This window comes from Cheilinus undulatus, linkage group 6 (genome assembly GCF_018320785.1).
Source record: "Cheilinus undulatus linkage group 6, ASM1832078v1, whole genome shotgun sequence".
Lineage (NCBI taxonomy): Eukaryota > Metazoa > Chordata > Actinopteri > Labriformes > Labridae > Cheilinus > Cheilinus undulatus.
The window spans coordinates 45,409,265-45,427,512 of NC_054870.1; the positions used below are offsets into that span (position 1 = coordinate 45,409,265).

General features: G+C 38.1%; 1 protein-coding gene across 1 annotated transcript in view; it reads right to left on the reverse strand.

Moving 5' to 3' along the window:
- Nucleotides 1-18,248, reverse strand: part of eys (eyes shut homolog) — a 425,152-nt gene that overhangs the window by 82,064 nt on the left and 324,840 nt on the right. The window contains exon 41 of the mRNA XM_041789003.1: nt 6,392-6,542. Coding sequence (XP_041644937.1) covers nt 6,392-6,542 — 151 coding nt within the window. The remainder of the gene's footprint in view (nt 1-6,391; nt 6,543-18,248) is intronic.

Consider the following 18,248-nt stretch of genomic DNA (forward strand, 5'->3'; position numbering starts at 1 on the left):
AGAGTGTTTCTACAAACATTTGTGAAAGAATGGGTCACTCTCAGGAGCTCAGTGAATTCCAGCGTGGTACTGTGATAGGATGCCACCTGTGCAACAAGTCCAGTTGACAGTAGACTGTCAGTGGTATTATAACAAAGTTGAAGCGATTGAGAATGACAGCAACTCAGCCACGAAGGGGTAGGCCACATAAAATGATGGAGCGGGGTCAGCGGATGCTGAGGCGCATAGTGCGCAGAGATCGCCAACCTTCTGCAGAATCAATCGCTACAGACCTCCAAACTTCATGTGGCCTTCAGATTAGCTCAAGAACAGTGCATAGAGAGCTTCGTGAAATGGGTTTCCATGGCCGAGCAGCTGCATCCAAGCCATACATCACCAAGTGCAATGCAAAGCGTCTGATGCAGTGGTGTAAAGCACGCCGCCACTGGACTCTAGAGCAGTGGAGACATGTTCTGTGGAGTGACCAATCACTCTTCTACATCTGGCAATCTGATGGACGAGTCTGGGTTTGGCGGTTGCCAGGAGAACAGTACTTGTCTGACTGCATTGTGCCAAGTGTAAAGTTTGGTGGAGGGGGGATTATGGTGTGGGGTTGTTTTCAGGAGCTGGGCTTGGCCCCTTAGTTCCAGTGAAAGGAACTCTGAATGCTTCAGCATAGCAAGAGATTTTGGACAATTCAATTCTCCCAACTTCATGGGAACAGCTTGGGGATGGCCCCTTCCTCTTCCAACATGACTGTACACCAGTGCACAAAGCAAGGTCCATAAAGACATGGATTAGAGAGTTAGGTGTGGATGAACTTGACTGGCCTGCACAGAGTCCTGACCTCAACCAGACAGAACACCTTAGGGGTGAATTAGAGCGGAGACTGAGAGCCAGGCCTTCTCTTCCAACATCAGTGTATGACCTCACAAATACGCTTCCAGAAGAATGGTCAAAAATTCCCATAAACACACTCCTAAACCTTGTGTAAAGCCTTCTCAGAAGAGTTAAAGCTGTTATAGCTGCTAAGAGTGGACCGATATCATATTAAACCCTGTGGATTAAGAATGGGATGTCACTTAAGTTCATATGTGAGTCAAGGCAGGTGAGCGAATACTTTTGGCAATACAGTAGATAAGATAAATAGAGTTAAAAACAAGTTAACTTAAATTTGTTTTAATGCCACCAATTTTTGCATAAATTGATGAATGACAGGTTCAGCTTTCAGATCATTCCAGATAAGTTATTTTTACGTACTGTCGACATGATCTAAGTTACCTGGAGTTCACAGAGTCTTAAATACCACGGATCACTCACTAGTGAAACACACTGTCAATGCAGAGAACCCCCCCCCCCCCCCAATTGCCTGGATCTGTAAATTACAGCAAGTTTAAAAAAATGTCAATCAAGATGCTGCAAAAGTGTCTGCAGTCCCTATAGGAGATGGACTGACACTGGTGAATATACAGCTGCATCATGTGGAGGAGGAGGGGACAGAGCAGGAGAGGCTGGTGTGTGACAGGAGCAGAGGTGTTACAGGTGAGCCTGAGTGTGAAGAAGCTCTGTAGAGCATCATAATATAGGCTAACAAGCATAATTAGACTGTCCCCTTTCTTTATGAAGAAAAAAACTGGTTGCGTTTAAATCTGTAGCTCTGATCTGAAGAATGAAAAGATGGTTAAGCCCTCTTATAACAACTTAATACTTTTAAAGTGACAGTCCTGAATTCAGTCTTTTTTATTTTGTGTATTTATAAGTTTTGAAAAGCAGCTTCTAATTTGTGTTTATTAACATTATTCCAGTAAATCTCCTGGACTGATGACAGTCATTTCTGACTGTAACTTTTTTTTTTTTTTTTTTTTTTTTTTTTTTTTTACATTTGGACATGTTTTCGTTTGAAAAAAGATGATAAATATTAGCAGAGATTTTAGAAGTAATTTCTTGCTTTATCTGCACCACTGAGTAGGGATGATGTGTCCACCATACTCACCTCTGACCACAGATAGTCAGAGAAAACACCATTAGATGTGTCTGTGCCACTTACTACTGAGCTCTCACTGGAGACTAGAAATCTCCTAGTGATCTGTAGTGTAATTCTCTAACTGTATTTACTGTCTCTTTTTTGTATCATCCTGTTTTGAGCCCTCTTGGTGTAAAGGGATGTTTCTGTGAGCCTTTATTTCCCCTGTGTGAGGCTGAAATTCTGTGGTTTAGTGTGAAGGATCAGGAATGATCTTTAAGTGGTTTAAAATTTAACTGACCATAAACTTAATGTACATGTATGATGAGATCTGTTGTTATGTGTTAAGCTGCTGAGAACAAAGAGTTAACTTCTAGAAGTCTGAAGTTGGACACTGCATCGTGGTATTATTCAATGTTACATTAAGGTCAGTATCTCCATCTGTTGTGGCTTGCTGGGCTGGAGTTATCATGTTATGCTCTCAGCATATTTTGGGGGAGATGTAGTATCTTTGAGCTTAACCTAGAGATTTTTTTTGACATTATCTATCATTGTTGTTGGTTGTTGCCATGAACAAACGTTTTCGTAACGAAACCATTTTTGTCCACTTATGACTTACGGTAATAAGGCTTTTTTAATCTTGAGAAATATTCCTGCATGGTTAATTTAGAGCAGATAAAAATGGTGTGATTAATTTGCAATCAATCACAAGTAAACTATGAAAACTGCGAGGTTAGTCTCAATTAAACATTTTAACCTCTTGACGTCCTAAGATACAAGATACAATTATAGTGTTTGAATAAAGAAATATTAAATAAACTGAAGTTTTTAAACTTTATAACATCTGAGCATAGTTGTTATGGTTTGTAAATTACAATCTCTTAATTCTCTAAGCAATAATAACCATGAACCGCAGACTTAATCAGCACACAAAGACATCAGGTACAAAATATCTTCTGCTGTAAAGGGAATTTAAGCTGCTTGCCTTAAACCCCCTCAAATATGTTGATGGTCCGCAGTCTTTGGCAACCTACTAAGCGATTGCTTGATCCATGTTAATGTTAGTGTCTTTGCTAGTTCACAATTTGGTTTTATCTAAACGTTTCAGCAGCTTTTTAAAAAGGAATTTGCTGTTAAGCAGACCTGAGTCCAACCCCCCATCACTGCTGACTGCGTTTGACCCGCCTTTCACCTCTTCACCCCCAGGGACAAAAACATCCATCCTAGACGACTACAGAAGGAAGCTGTGGTCAAACTTCGTCATATGATTTATTTTGTTATCTTTTTAACAAACAAGGTTTCCAGATTAATCACGAGCTTTAATGCGTTCACATTAACAGCCAAAGGAAAAAATAAAATTAATCAAGTTAATTGTGATTACTAAAGGTCCATAGTTAGTGAACTAATCTTTTTAATCGTGACTAATCTCATGCTCTACTGTCCCTTTTAACACACTGTGGTTAAGCCACGTGTCTCCCTGAAGACAAAGTGATGTGAGATAAGACCACCACTGGTTCTTAAGTGGATCATAACACTTAAGGTTTAAAATTCACATGAAACTACATCCATCTTTTCTGTGGAGCTTAGTATCTAAGCTGATTCAGAGGTCAATATGTTGCCTGCCAAAGGCAAGGTAAGGCTTGTTTACAGCTTTGTAGATTCTGTTTTGCCACCATGGCAGACAAAACCATCTGATTAGAGAAAACATTCAAAAAAAGAGCAAGAAATATTGCTGAAAAAGGCACAATTCAAATTAATCAGTACAATATAATAGTCCGTACACTGGGGTGCAGTGAGAACATGGTCTTGAATAATCCAGAGAAATAAAGCCGAGGTTCTAAAAATGTGTTGTAAAAATATTCACCTTCGCTGTGTAACAAGTCCTGCTGAATTCTCCATATTCTGAAAAAGCCTGCGAGACTTAATGAATAAGACATTGAAGATAAACCAAAAGTATTATGAAAATTGACCAAAACCACTAAAGTTTATTTGCATGTGGGGCTAAAAGTATGAAATATATGTGTTGAGTAGCTTATAGTGGTGGGCTGGCTTGTGCAACCACAAACCCTGCACACATTCACATGAGCAAATGCATGATCCCCTCTAGGCTTACATCTGGCAGAGATAATGTGTAAATCACTGGGTCATTCAGAAAGTGTAATATTTGTGTGCTTTAACGTGATTGTAGGGTCTCAGGCACAGCCAGCAAAATGCTCCACTGCCATTTGCCAAAATGGACGATTTTCACAGCAGACTGACATCAGAGGTTAATGATCCTAAAACTGTGAATTTTTCTAAGCATTCCACGAGATGCCACAGATGGTAACAAATATTTTCCTTTGGTCAAAGACATCGAAACAGTCTGACCCAGTGAGATACAGCAGGTATTAATATCAGATGTTTTCTGTTTAGCTACATTTTGGGGCTTTGTTGCATTTATGGGATGGGATGGCTGAAAATAGACAGGGAATGTTGAGGGGGTAGAGAGAGGGGGTTGACATGCAGCTGAGTTTTTCTGTGATCACTGCTGATTAGGACAGTCACTAGACACTAGACAGACTATGAATCATCCATGCTGAAGCTCCAAGAAACACAATGTCAAGTCAATGACGTTAAAAATGTTAAAAATAGTTTATTGAGGCTGTTTGGGTCTTGCAATTTCTTCATGGTGTTCTTTTGTCAATTATTAATACTATTGTTATTGTAGAATATATTCAGCAGGGGTCATGTGGATAGCAGCATACCAGCACTGGAATCTGAACTTACCATTGGGACAGTTGTAACAGAACATAATGTAGCATAACATGATGTAGTGTAATTTAATCCAACCTCACCCCTCCTAACCTCACCTAACCTAACCTAACCTAACCTAACCTAACCTAACCTAACCTAACCTCACCTCACCTCACCTAACCTAACCTAACCTAACCTAACCTAACCTAACCTAACCTAACCTCACTTATCTAAACCTAATCTAACCTTATCTAACCTAAGATAAGCTAACCTGACATAACCTAACCTAAATTAACCAAACCTTACCTAACCTAATATAACCAAACCTAACATAACTTAACATCACTAAACCTAACCTCACTTTTAACCTAACCTAACCTAACATCACATAACCAAACCTAACCTAACCTAACTTAACCAAACCTTACCGAACCTAATATAACTAAACCTAACATCACTGAACCTAACCTAACCTAACCTAACCTAACCTAACCTAACCCAACCTAACCTAACCTCACCTCAGATAACCTAACCTAACACAACCTCACTTAACCAATCCTAACCAAAACACCACCCAACCTAATTTAACCTAACCTACTTTCACTTAATCTAACCTTACCTCATTTGACTTGATCTAACCTAACCTAATCTAACCTAACCTAACCTATAACCTAACCTAACCTAACCTAACCTAACCTCACCACTTACTTAACCTAACTGAACCTAACCTAATCTCACTTAATCTAACCTTACCAAACCTAACCTAACCTAACCTAACCTAACCTAACCTCACCACTTACTTAACCTAACTGAACCTAACCTAATCTCACTTAATCTAACCTTACCAAACCTAATCTAACCTAACCTAACCTAACCTAACCTAACCTAACCTCACCACTTACTTAACCTAACTGAACCTAACCTAATCTCACTTAATCTAACCTTACCAAACCTAACCTAACCTAACCTAACCTAACCTCACCACTTACTTAACCTAACTGAACCTAACCTAATCTCACTTAATCTAACCTTACCAAACCTAACCTAACCTAACCTAACCTCACCACTTACTTAACCTAATTGAACCTAACCTAATCTCACTTAATCTAACCTTACCAACCCTAACCTAACCTAACCTAACTTAACCTATCCTAATCCATGCAGCTGTACTATACCATATATCATGTACCGTTTTTTACCATAACAGTTTCTAAAAAGCATTAAAATTACCAGATGCTGTACGAAACAGTTGGGTACAACATACTGTACATTAGAGTCATTAAATAAGCAAAGGAACAGTTTGCACAGCTCTGTCCTTCATAATAGACCAAAAATCTCTTTTAAAAGTAGTGAAGGCAGTTATTGGCCTCAGTTGTTTCACTCTCATTCTCTCTGTCTTTGAACAGTCTGAATGTGAATATTCATGTTTAAAAAATATCTGTGTTTTTGTAATATTTACTTCATTGGTGTGGAGGTCAAAATAAAATCTTGAAAAATTGACATTTAAAATCCTTGTAAATGTGTTTATATTCTCTGCCTTCTGTAGCTCTTACACAGAGATAAACACTCTGTTCACACTCGGTACTTCTGCACTTCCTACACAGAGGCAATGGCAATAACATAAACATCATGTTCAGCAATGCATAAGTGTTTAGAGACAGTTATTAATACCTTGGCAGTGAAAAGACAGGGAATATAATAGCATTATTACCATACCTGATAGTGACAGACGTCCATCTGTTATTATTGATGCTCTGGACTGAAGCTACATTCAGAACATGACTGCCACCACATCCCAGTTTAGACACCAGACATCCGTCCTGAAGGAACACATGAAGGAACTGCTCCCCAAAGTTGTGCTCCTGAGCTGAAACAGTGAGGAGATGTGGTTAGTAAAAGGCCTCCTTTTCAATACATTGTATAAGCTGAGAAATTTATGAGAGGTTTTCAGGCTTCAATCTCCAGATACAGAATACAGGAAATGAGTCCTCTTAGATGGTGTGAAATTAAATTTAAACAGTTCAACAAGATGATGACAGCGGGATGCTTCTACTCCCAAAGGAGTTGTTTTGACAGCAAAGTCATTTAGCATGCTTTATCAAGTTTTGTGCTACATTGTTGTGGGTTACTTAATATGTGCAGGCATTTGTTCCTGCACCGACTTCACCTTCTGAATAACACTGACATTAGTGGAATGAACCCAAGTCTACTTTCCCCTCAGACCACTTCACTAACAATATGTTAAGAGGTTTGTTGTTGAATGTTGATTGACTTCTCCTGATGATTTCTTTTTAAACTCCTTTCATTGTACCTCTGACTTGTAAACTGCTCTGCCAATATATATATATATGTATACAGTGATTAAGCTCACTGTGCCCACTTACTAATCAAGGCTAGATTATTAAGAGTGGAAATTCATTGTTTTATTTATTTTTTTAACTTCTTCTAATGGCTGTCCTTCTCATGAGTTTTAGTTGCTTGTAAAAAATAGTTTGGACATTTTAACATTAATTGAGATTGCGCATTTCTTTCATTAAAAAGTATATTCTTGTGTGTGTTTTAATTCATGCTCTGTCCACTGCAAATAGTATGAAGCAGCTTCTATCTACATTTATGGCGCTTTTTTTTTGGACATTATCTTTCATTGACTTTCTTAGAAGTTTACAATACCGCACATCAGCTTGACTGAAAGGGGACATAAGTTACCCTTTTAAGACAAGTTCATATTGGTCTCAGAGGTCCCCAAAACATGCCTGTGAAGTCTGTTGCTGAAAAAACACTCTAGTATAGGATTTTTGCTTGTCTAAAAAACCCTCAGAATAAGCCGTTCCTTTCTGTCGCTTTGAATGTTACTGATCTGTCTGACTCCGCCCCTGACCACACCCCTCTCAGGAAATAGATGCAGCATTGCTGATGTTACAGTCTTACAGATGCTTTTATCCAAAGTTAAGGACTTGACTGGGATTTGAACCATCAATCTCCCAGATCATAGTCAGCAGGGTAACCCACTGAGCTATCCAGCATCTCAGCTGGCAGCTGAGAGGAAGATCAGGAGAGGAAGTTGGAACTTTCTTCCAAGTGTGGAAGGCCAACCGAACCTGGAGGGCGGTGCTAACTCCCCACATGACGTCATGAGGGGAAAATCTGAGAATATCTTGTTTCAGCACATATTTTCTGAAAGGTGGAGAAAGAGCGGGGGGTAAGGGAATGGATTTTTCTGGTACTTGAGGGGACTGTGGACAGGCTAGGGGCACATATTTTTGTTCGAAAAGCCTGAAAAAGTGATTCTGACATAATATGTCCCCTTTAATCTCTGTTTAAGTTCCACCTGGGTGTAACCTTCATGCCTAGGATGTAGCAGATGTGAATTTAAAGAATCACACTAAGACAGTGTGTTATGACTGCACAGTCATGGTCATAAAATGTAGTTTCTTTTGATTGTTTGGGGTTTTATTATGCTTTTGTTTCTAGTTTGAACGCTGTGTTTTTTGTGTTTGAAGTTGCCAGAGTATAGCCTACATCTAGTGTGGTACCAGGTTGAAACTCCGGCTCTATCTTTGAAGATTTTGTGATTTTTGTGCAGTTTTCTGTGAAGATTCTAACTTCCTTTGTTTTTCTTTTTTTTGGTGTCAGCATGCAAACTCTGTTTGATATCCCCAGTACACTAGGAGATGTGCCACAGAGATGGTGTGAAACAGACCTGTCCCGGTCCTCCAGGTGCTGATTCCAATTTCTCTGTTTCAGGAGGTTGTTTTAATGCAGGGGTGTCAAACTCAATCACAGCAGGGGCCAGATTCTGAACTTGGGTCTAACCTGAGGGCCTAACAGGGTGGATATTTAACCATAAAATGTCAACCTTATTTTCATCAGAAATGAAATATGGGGGTAAAAATCTTGGCACTGATGATAAATGATTTTGCGATTGAAAGGTGAACACGATAAGTTAAAAACTCAAAATCTGAGATTCAAACTTATAAGTTTAAAAGGTAAAATATGTCATTTAAAGTCAAAATAATGTTTTTAAAAGGCAAAATATGAGCTAGAATACTGAAACCATGAATTTTAAAAGTCAGAAACTGAGATGGAATTCAAAATCATGATTTTTAACAGTCAAAATGTGAGGTAAACACCGAAATCGAGTTTCAAATGTCAAAATATGATATAACGTTTTTAAGGTGAAAAAATTAGATGAAAGTCAAAGTGAGTAGGTGAGAAAGGTCTAAACATGAGATAAATGTCAAAATCATGACTTTCAAAGGTCAAAATAGGATTTAAAGTTTAAAATAATTATTCTAAAAGGTACAAATATGAGATTTAAAAGTCAAAGTTATGAGATATTAAAGTTAAAATAAATAAAAAGTCAAAATTTTAACTTTTAGTCATAACTGTAAGATGCAAAATTGAGAATATAGAGAAAACACTATTTTTTTTTAATCAAATTATTTTTACTGTTTGCTTGTTCTAATTTTCATGACTCAATAAGGACATTACACATCATCAAGGTTAAGTTTATATTTTTATACCAGAGGAAATCTGCAGACCTCCTACTGGAGGGCCAGTTATAATAAAGTATTCTATGATCTGGTGGGCCGGTATAACTGCACCATGGGCCAGATTTGAAAAAGGTAAACTTTGGACTACCTTTGTCACTTCTTGTCTACAACTACACTATCCTTAGATGGTTAAAACTGAAGATGGTACTTTGATAGAAGATAGAACAGGAGGGAAGTATGTTACTTGGCACCCCTCATCTCTCAGAATTAAGACTGACTAAAGTTACACCCAGCTGGTGCAATCAACCCCTTAACCCTATATGGGAGTGCCAAAAATCTGGGGGAGTGCAAGGTTTTGTCAGCTCTGAGGCTTTAAAACTTAAATTTGCAAATCTATCACCATTATAATAGACAATCATTTAAAAAGTCAACTTGTTTTTATTTGTAACTGGACATTATTTACCCCTGTTCACCAAAAGCACCCAACTTTGTTCTACAATTCTACCGCTTAAGCTAAGAGCAGCTTTTTTAAAGACTTGCTAGTATACTAAACAAAGGTAGGTGAAGGTCATCACAGAGCAGTGGTTCTAGTCACGGGTCAGGATCCAGCTCTACTTCCTTAACAAAAAATCACGAACCAAATTTCTGTAATTTTTTCAACCATAACCAAATGGTGCCGTTTGGACTTGAGATAGCACAAAGAGAGGAAGGAATATCCTTCAAAATAAAAGATGTTATGGGACTTTTTTTTTTTTCCCCAGCAAAAATCCGCAACCCATTGAAAACTGACTGTACGATACTTTCAGGTCCCAACCCACCACCTGGGAACCAAGGCCAAAGAGAATTAGACAGTGTTTTACATTCAGTGTTAAACTTTGAAATGAGGCCATGCAAGGTGTACAGACTACAGAGAAAAAGGTTGTTTTTATTACCAGGGAGCAAACTCAGAGCTGGAAATGAGATGCTATTCAAATATGTCTTTCTTTTTAAAACAGTTGGCATTTGAATAAACTGATGGTAGCACAAATTTGTTAGAGATACAGAAACAGAAATAAACACTGGAAAATGTTTTAAATCACCTGAGACAAACCACTTGTTATATAAGACATTTTTAAAAGTAAACACTCACAGATGAGAGTATGTGTAGTTATTAAATTCACTCTGTCTCTAAAGAGGAGAGTTATGCTTTAATAACTGAAAGAAACACTGTAGCTGATATGAACTCATGGGACCATATCAACACTAAACACAGGGGTACCAACAACTGTCCCCTGGGAAACCTTAAGTACAGAACCAACTTTTGTTGCCCCCCAAAAACCTGTGCAAAGGAGTGCTCCCCAGATTATGTCCAGGGTTATTTTTGGTACAGCTTTGATTTGTTGTTGTTTTTGATTTTGTCCAAGTCATTTGAACGGATGACTATCAGAGTAGCGACTGTAACTCTCTTTCTGTCTCTGTACTCGGCACTGAAACCTCTCTTTATCCAGCGTGATTCTTCCTTTTATTCTGTGGATATCTGCCATTCAACATAGTTGATAAAAGCCACTTAATGGCCCTCATTTATTTACACCAGAAGCTGACGTGTGAGCGTACGATACGTTCAAATCCCACCCCAGCTCTGAGCTTGTGTACTCTAATTTCAAGTCTGTGTCAACTTTGCAGCTTAAATTTGGCTTTGTTAAATCAGAAATGACCTTTACAATGTGTTTAACACTAAACCAAAGCTTACACAATCCTTGTGAACAACGTTGCTTTTAAAATGATGCAGAGCTTTCAGCTGATTTCTTCGTTATCTGTTATCTTTGATGAACAAGCGTTTCTTTAGGCTATCAGTACTTATTTAAGTTCTGTTGTAATATCACTTCAAAAATATCATGGAGTTATTCCAGGTAGAAAAAAGAGGAAACTCGAGAGTAAACAGATTGAAGTTTGAGCACTTTGTGAATTTTGGCGGCTGTGACCGCGTTAAGGGTTGAACAGGAAGAAGAGTAATTTACTCCAAACATTTTAACTGTATAAACCTGGGGCTTGTTCAAGATCTGACTTAGAATGAACACAAAAATGACTTTACATTGGATTATAATCATTTAATCTGGAGGCTGGATAAGGCAGGAGCTCATCCAACTCTGTAACATACAAGAGTTACGACTGATGTGTTTGGACAGAAAACGATTCAGAGCAGAAATCCTTCAGTTCTTTATTTGTTTTATAGGCTACTGCAGTGGTTCTTAAAGTGGGCTGTGCTTTTTCCTTTTTCATCATCCTATCTGTGTGAAGATGTTGCAAAAGGCTGTTGCTTCTACAATACAAAATCAAATCACAGCTGAACATTGAAAATGAACTGAGAGTGGCAGTCTCACAGCTGCACCCTAACCCTGCAAAGCAGATGGATTCACCCGTTGTTTCTTACTGGCAAATCCATCTTGCAAAGCTCCTGTCTGAACCGTTTGGGCTCGGTTAGAAATTGACAGGACCAATCAGTGACAAGGGGCAGTACTTTCAGACACGGCAGAGTGGTGACATATGCAAGCAGCAACAAGAGCAGTGCAGTTATGGCGGAAGACATTAGAATGGATGCTGCTAAAGTGCCAGTTTTATCAGAACTTGACATTTCTTCATTAAAAGAAGAACAAAGAACAGCAGTAAGTAATTTTATTTCCAAAATCTACAAAAGTTGTGTACTGACATGTCTTAAGTCTAAACTGTCTAAACTTCTTTTAGGAGCCTAAACACGCTTTTTTGATAATATCTTAAAAGCTGACCACATATTTTTAAGCCTAAATGTAAAGAATATTGACTATATTGTAATCCAAATGTAATGTATTATGCACTAGCTTGTGTAAATACCCCATATGAGGATCTCTGTCAGGATGAATGGAAGAGCCAGGTCTGGACAATATGGCCTCAAATTTCACTGTGGAAATAAAAAGCGCCTTGGAGTTTTTGTTTTTGTTTTTGTTTTTGTTTAATTCTACAGCCTTAACAGCCATCACACTCATGCGCAACAGAGGGATCTTGGGCTGTAAATGAACCAAATGCTCATGCAAAAAAAAAATGTTTAAAGCATGCAATACTCTGAGGAAAACCACTCTGACAAATGTGTCCCCACTGCCGCCTTTTTTAGGAGTCACACATTCCCAGACCAGGGAAAAGGTAACGGTGGATTATCCGAACAGGATATTCCTCCTGTGGTCCATTCAGGAACAGCGGGTAGTAATACAGCACTGTTAAGTGCATCCCTGTTGAGTCCTAAGACAGGGAAGACTTCCAAGTCTTCTTAGTAAATGCATTATCAAAGTGCAGCATATTAAGCTAAGCATAGCCTCTTCCCAACAAAGAGATGGGGATTTTCTGGATACCCCTCTTACCCTGGTGGAATTGTTCACAGCTTTCATATCAGTTGCCATGCAGCTTTGAAACAACAAGCTCAGCTTTTGGGCCATTTTTCCCACTACTGTCCAAATCCTCTGCACATGCATTTACTTCACAAGAGATGACACACACATTGTTGAGATTCAAGCTTGTCTCTTTCAGGCCACACACCTCTGTCAGAGTCCTGGCTCGGAGAACTACACGAGCCTGCCTCTCTTATAAAGTCCTCCATTATCTTTGTCATTGTGAAAATCAAAGGGTCGACCTTGCTTGTGTTGCTCAGACTGTGCAGCTCCCTCTGGATTTTTGGCGTCCACGCCATTGTCTTTCTCAGCTGAAATGTGCCTTGTTGGAAACAGTGAAACATTTAAGGTCTCCCTAAGAGGGCAGTTTTCCTCTTGTATTTCTGCCCTGCAACTGAGACTTCCCCGACAGTGGCATATGAGTCACTGGCTCTCCCTCCATCTCTGTTTCCATCACTGAGCCGTGTTCTTATGTTTTCTGCCCTCTGCTCATGTACTCATAGACAGCAGTGCTGGACTGGCTTGCATCCTCCTTCAGACTCGTGTAGACTGTGTGGGAGGATTAATGCAGCCGCTTTCTTTTGCTCCCCCACCGCACCGTCCTACTTGCAAGAGACTCTGAGCGAGCCCAGAGAAAGCCCTGCTGTGATATAATGTACTAGAGTCAAGGAAGTGGCCTGTCCAATAATGGTGTCCTGTCTCGCAACGTTTATACACTCTGAACATAAAAAATTACTGTCCTTAACCATTAATATGAAGTCACACAACTGCTGTGCAAGCAGCACTGTAAAAACAGCTTCATCACTTTCACTTAGAGGATGTTGCTCCCAAAAAAGCTGCCAGTCACTGAATAGAAGATGGTGAGGTAGATATCGTTAATCTTGCAATTTAACAGCGCCCACAAAAATGACACATGAATACCTATTAGCAGTGCAAAGGTGTTTCTTAGCTGGCAGAATTCTCCTTTTGGGTATTCATTATACAGGTAAGAGCTTCGTCAATACACTGACAATTAATGGTTTTCATTTTGGCTCAGTCCTTGCTCCTACCACTTAGCAATGCTACTACATTTTGCACTTTCACATCTAGTGGTAGGGCATCCTTATTCTCGTAGGAATGAAGGGGTAGGGTGTTTGGACTACATGATCCCCTAAAACTGAGATTTTCCAAAGGCAGACTCCAAACCAAGTGTTGTGGGAAATCTCTCAGAATGTCTTGCAAATCATTGGCAAGATGGTTACTCAAGTGTCCAAAGAAAAATAAAGGGTTTCTTCATAAATAAGTAGGGCCTGACCAATTAACCAGCCAGCTGATTAGTGCTGACATTTATTAAAGGGGACATATTTTGCAAAAATCACTTTTTCAGGCTTTTCTAACAAAAATATGTGCCCCTGGCCTGTCCACAATCCCCAAGTACCAGAAAAATCCATCCCCTCCCCTCTCTTTCTCCACCTTTCAGAAAATGTGTCCTAAAACAAGCCATTCTCAGACTTTCCCCTCATGATGTCATGCGGGGAGTTAGCCCTGCCCCAAGGTTTGGTTCGCCCTCACTGCTTGGAAGAAAGTTCCCCTCTCTTCTCCTGATCCTCCTCACAGCTAGGAGGATCAGGAAAGCCACATCCACTAAGACACATCTATTTCCTGAGAGGGGCGGAGTCAGGGGTGGAGTCAGACAGCTCGGTAACATTAAAAGCCAGAGACACAGAAACAGCTCGTTCTGAGTAGGGCTGAAACAAGAGGGCTTTTCAGACATGCAAAAATCCAATATTGGAGTGTTTTTCAGCAACAGACTTCACAGGCATGTTCTTGGGACCCCTGAGACCAACATAAACTTGTCTTAAAAGGGTAAAATATGCCCCCTTACAAAAAGCCCAGCGTTTTGGTCGTGAAGGTTAGACCAAAACATTGTGTGTTTCAGTCAGGAACATTTTACCATTTTAATGCAAAATGTATACACCGTTTTAGTTGGTGTATACATGGATGTGGAGGCCCCCCATGCCTGTGTCTGCCTGGGGCCCCAAAATTGCTAAGTCTGCCTCTGCATTAAATAGTATTAATTACAGATTTCACCAAAATAAGGGGAATAACTTATTCATGTTGCTCAGAATGACTTTTAATACTTACTTTAATACTTTAAATCTATATATATTTTTTTATTGATCCACTTGAAAAGCTTTAAAACCATAGAAACTCTGACTGATGCATTACAACTCTCCTATCACTATCTCTCTCCCTGACTGGCTGTGTAGCTTTTTTTTGCCATTTAGTTATCAATATCCTGTTTATCAATTGGTCTACAAAATCATGTGGTGACATGTCTTGTGGTACTTCTAAATAACAGAATGCTGATTCTTTAATGCGAGATTTCTATTCTCCTTAGACATGGCGCTAAACATCAGTTTTTAGGAGGATAACCCAGCTCATTATTCTACAGAAAGAGAAGAAGAGATGCAGACGAGGGGGCGAGCAAACATACGGACAGAGAACTTTTAATGCTTACTGTACAGCTGTCGTGTTGCTGCCACTGTTTCTCTGCTGTTTTCTGTGGAAGTATTTATTAACTTTGAACCCACTCTCTAAGGTTGAATACTTTTTCCTCTTTTCTAAAGTTTTTTTTCTAACATCTGTAACACTAACAACTCTGAGCCCACTGACACTGAGGGGACAGGGCCGATGCAGACACACAGTGCAGACAGCACTGATGTAAATGCTGTTTACTTTAATACTGACAAACATGTATGCAAAAAATAAGATTAAAATCCTATACAGTTGGCTAGTAAATGAAGATTGGATAAAGACACATCTTTAGTACTATTTGTACAGAACTGTTACCAAATTTTTGAATTACCCCCGACGTCTGTTTGGTGCAGACATTTCCGAAGGAAAGCATAAGGGTGCTGCATGGCTGTAGAAATGAAAATGCATACATTTTATTTCTAAAACTCAAACAAGAAAATGTAATGTTATGCACATTACACTCTGCAGGGCATGTGTCCTATACATATTGTGAACCAGTTTCCAATAGACCAGTGGTCCTCAACTGGTTTGGCCTTAGGATCCACCACCACCTCCTCTTTATGAGAAATCACAACCCAAATACTTTAACCCCTTAACGCCTGTTGTTGCATATTTGATACATACTTTTATGATACTTCTATCTAATCAATATGCTCAATAAATTACTCAAAAAGGCTTCTAATACAATCTCATAAATGATAAAAAATACCCTCAGGTAGATTATCAGTTACCAAAAACGCGTAATGAATGAGATGAGATACTAAAAATGTATTTGTTAAATTTTTTTGGAAATGTAGATCTTTTAAAATTTCAGTAGAAAGTTAAATGAACATTTCAGTTTCAAAAAAATATTATTTTCTGGCTGTTATTTATGTTTTCAGGCATTAAGGGGTTAAAGATTTCAACCAATCAAATGTATTTGATTGAAAAAGGTTAGATTGGACCCTAAATGGACGAAGCATGAATGAAAAAGAGACAGGATAGAAAATTTTGACCTTTTGGATTCACAATTCTAAATTTTAAGTCATATGTTGAACATTTTAACAAGATATTTCAAATTTTATTGCATGTTTTGACCTTCCAATTCCTAACTTTGACTTTTAATCTCATATATTTACCTGTTAGAATCAAAATTTATGATTTGAACTCATATTTGACCTTTTAAACTCATTATTTTAAATTTCTATCTCATATATTTACCTATAAAATATTATTTTGACTTGTAATAATGTGTTTTACCTTTTGAACTCATTCATTTAATTTTTTAATGTCAGAGTTTAAGGTCTTAAACTTATCATTTTGATTTTTTTAAATTTTAAAAGGTTTATTTGCTCATAATTTATCGCTGGTAAAAATGAGTTGACAGTTAATGGTTAAATGTTGACCCTGTTAGGCCCTCAGGTTAGACCTAAATAAAGAATCTGGCCCCTGCTGTGACTGAGTTTGACACAGGAATTTGCACTTTGTGTATTTCATTGTTTTATTTCGTCCAATTGTAGAAAAAAATCTTTATTCCTATCTATAATTTTTTTGTCTGTTTTTAATTTTATTATTACTATTAAAATTATTATTTATTATTATTACCATCATTCTCATAATAATTTTTTCTCTACATAAAACTCCTCATACTAATGCTCATCACACTCTAATTTCACAACAGATATCCTTCTGAAAATCTTTGCTATAGGCCTCCAGTATATTTAATAGTATATATAGTAAATACATGTTTATTATTATATTTAAATATTATGAATATATATTAATATATGTACATTTATTTAATTTTTTTCTTTTCCTCCCCCTCTTCATCTCTCACTGTCCCTCATGTACTACTTGAATATCCATCGTCTGTCTTGTTATTTTTCACAAATTAAAAAAAAAAACAAACGAAGTATTTCCTGTGGACCTCTGTGTGTACTGAAAAATGTTCGCTAATTTACCGTGGAATTTTTACCCTGCAAATTACAGACATAATTGATTTGCATGGGTATAAAAACACAGACCTACTGTAGAGGTCCCTTGGTAAGACTAATCCCATGCAAACAGGGCGTTAGTCAGTGAGCTTCTCGCTGGTAAACATGTGACTTTTTGAGTCCTTAAATTGAAATGTTCAATTTATGACTTTTAAGACTTTTCGAGGATCTGCAGGAACTCTGATATTTTAGAGTGATGACTCAGAAAAAAAGGACTTTCCATATGTAAAGGTTTACAGTGGTCTTTTCCACAGCATGGCTGAAAGAAGACCCCTACCACACACCAATGGTCCAGGAAGATTTATTTTTCTGCAACTACAAATATCAAAGCTACTACTCAAAAGTGTTCTCGTTCCACGAACGTTAACGGCACGGTTTAAATATCACACAAACATCTGGTAAACTTCATAATAACATCTTAACATTCTTTAGAACAGTGGTTCTCAAGGTTGGGGTCGGGACCCCATTGGGGGTCACGAGACACTGAGAGGGGGTCCCCAGATGCTTTAAAAAAACTAGGATTATTTTTAATTTACACTGTTGCCACTTTACACCAATTCTGCCAGATTCAACCCATTCTCATCACTTTTTCCCACAATTTTGCCAACTTTAACACATTTTTGCTTCTTAAAACCTATTTTTTGTCAGTTTTAAACCCCTTCCACCACTTTTTCTCCCTGTTTTAGCCACTTCTAAACCAAATCTTGCCACTCTCTGCCTATTGTTGGCTCTGTTGACCCATTATTTACAATATTAACCCCTCATTACCACTTTTCACGCCACATGTCACAATTTAACGTTTCACAGTTTTGCTAGTTTAACCCATATCTGCCTATTTCTGCCTTAGCTAACCCTTTTTGCCAGCTTGTATAATTTTTCATCCCATTTTTTCTACTTTAACACTATTCCAGCCACTTTTTAAAACCCACTTTGCCACCTAATATGCCCGTTTTTGCCACTTTAACCCATTTTGCACTTTTTTGGTTATTTTTTTGCCCCTTTTATCCAATTTTTGGCACTTCTAACCCATTTCTGCTACTTTTAAACTCCAATTCACCACCTTTTCAAGCATTTTTTGGCCATTATTAACCCATTTGAGCTATTTTTAATGTATTTTAATCGTGTTTTAAACAAAAGGATTTACATTTTTAAGAGGACTACTTACTGCACAAATGAATCAGAATGATATTTTTTC